The 828-nt window shown below is 46.4% G+C and overlaps 1 protein-coding gene across 1 annotated transcript in view; it reads right to left on the bottom strand.

The window, feature by feature from the left end:
• The window catches only part of PIK3IP1 (phosphoinositide-3-kinase interacting protein 1), a gene marked incomplete at its 5' end in the record, with an annotated part of 3,040 nt that extends 2,574 nt beyond the window's left edge, over nt 1-466 (bottom strand). Inside the window, 2 exons of the mRNA XM_010295297.1 lie at nt 67-145; nt 281-466. Of these exons, the coding sequence (XP_010293599.1) occupies nt 67-145; nt 281-466 (265 nt within the window). The remainder of the gene's footprint in view (nt 1-66; nt 146-280) is intronic.
• Nucleotides 467-828: the final 362 nt, after the last annotated feature.

Below are 828 nucleotides of genomic sequence, written 5' to 3'. Positions count from 1 at the left end.
TTCCTGCTCTATATACATTGCTTCATGCCTACACTGGCTTTTGGACAAAGGAGAATAGCCACTGACCTCTTATAGATGTATCCCAGGACAATGCCAGCTCCAATGGCAATGATTATCACCATCATGATCAGCCCCAGCACATACCCTGTTGAAGAAAGAAAGGAAAGAGGCAAAATTAGAGGCAGTAAATCCAGCTACAGCACTGCTTTCAGATCCTCAAAACAATTCCATCCTGCCAGAATTACAGGAATGGATCCATCACATCACCCTCAGTTTGTACCTAGTGTCCCCAAGTCCTTCTTTTCTTTAGAGTTCATCTGCACTCTCTGACTGATCCCAACGATGGGCTGCACAGCGGCTGCCTCACTCCGGGAGGGCAAGGTATCAGCTGGTTCAAACACTTGGTCAACCTCCTGAGAAGTACCAACTTCTGCTGTAGGGACTGCGGCCGTGGCAGCTGTAGCATCTGTTGAGAGGAAAAAGAGACATACAAAATAGCAAGCACTGATGAGTACTTCAAAACAACACGTCCCCTGTGTGAGTGAGACAGATCTAGACTGGTATCACTGAACCACCTTGAAAGTACAATGACAAACATTTGCTCCCTCTCAGATTGTTGCCAGAAATCCTACCAAGGCAGACAAGAAACGTACTCCTCCCACCGCTTTCCTTTGACATCAAACTATTTAACTAAGAGTGCAAGGCACCACCACAGCCAAGACAGAAGTCAGATAGTAGAAAAAAAGCCAGGTTCAGGGCATGAGTCCAGGGGATGCACAATGACTTCATTTAGTGTATAGGTCGATATACAGGGTGCAGCTTCAATCC

This window comes from Phaethon lepturus, unplaced genomic scaffold (genome assembly GCF_000687285.1).
Source record: "Phaethon lepturus isolate BGI_N335 unplaced genomic scaffold, ASM68728v1 scaffold21449, whole genome shotgun sequence".
NCBI lineage: Eukaryota > Metazoa > Chordata > Aves > Phaethontiformes > Phaethontidae > Phaethon > Phaethon lepturus.
The sequence above is the reverse complement of the archived record's forward strand: the minus strand, read 5'-3'. Positions and strand labels throughout refer to the sequence as shown.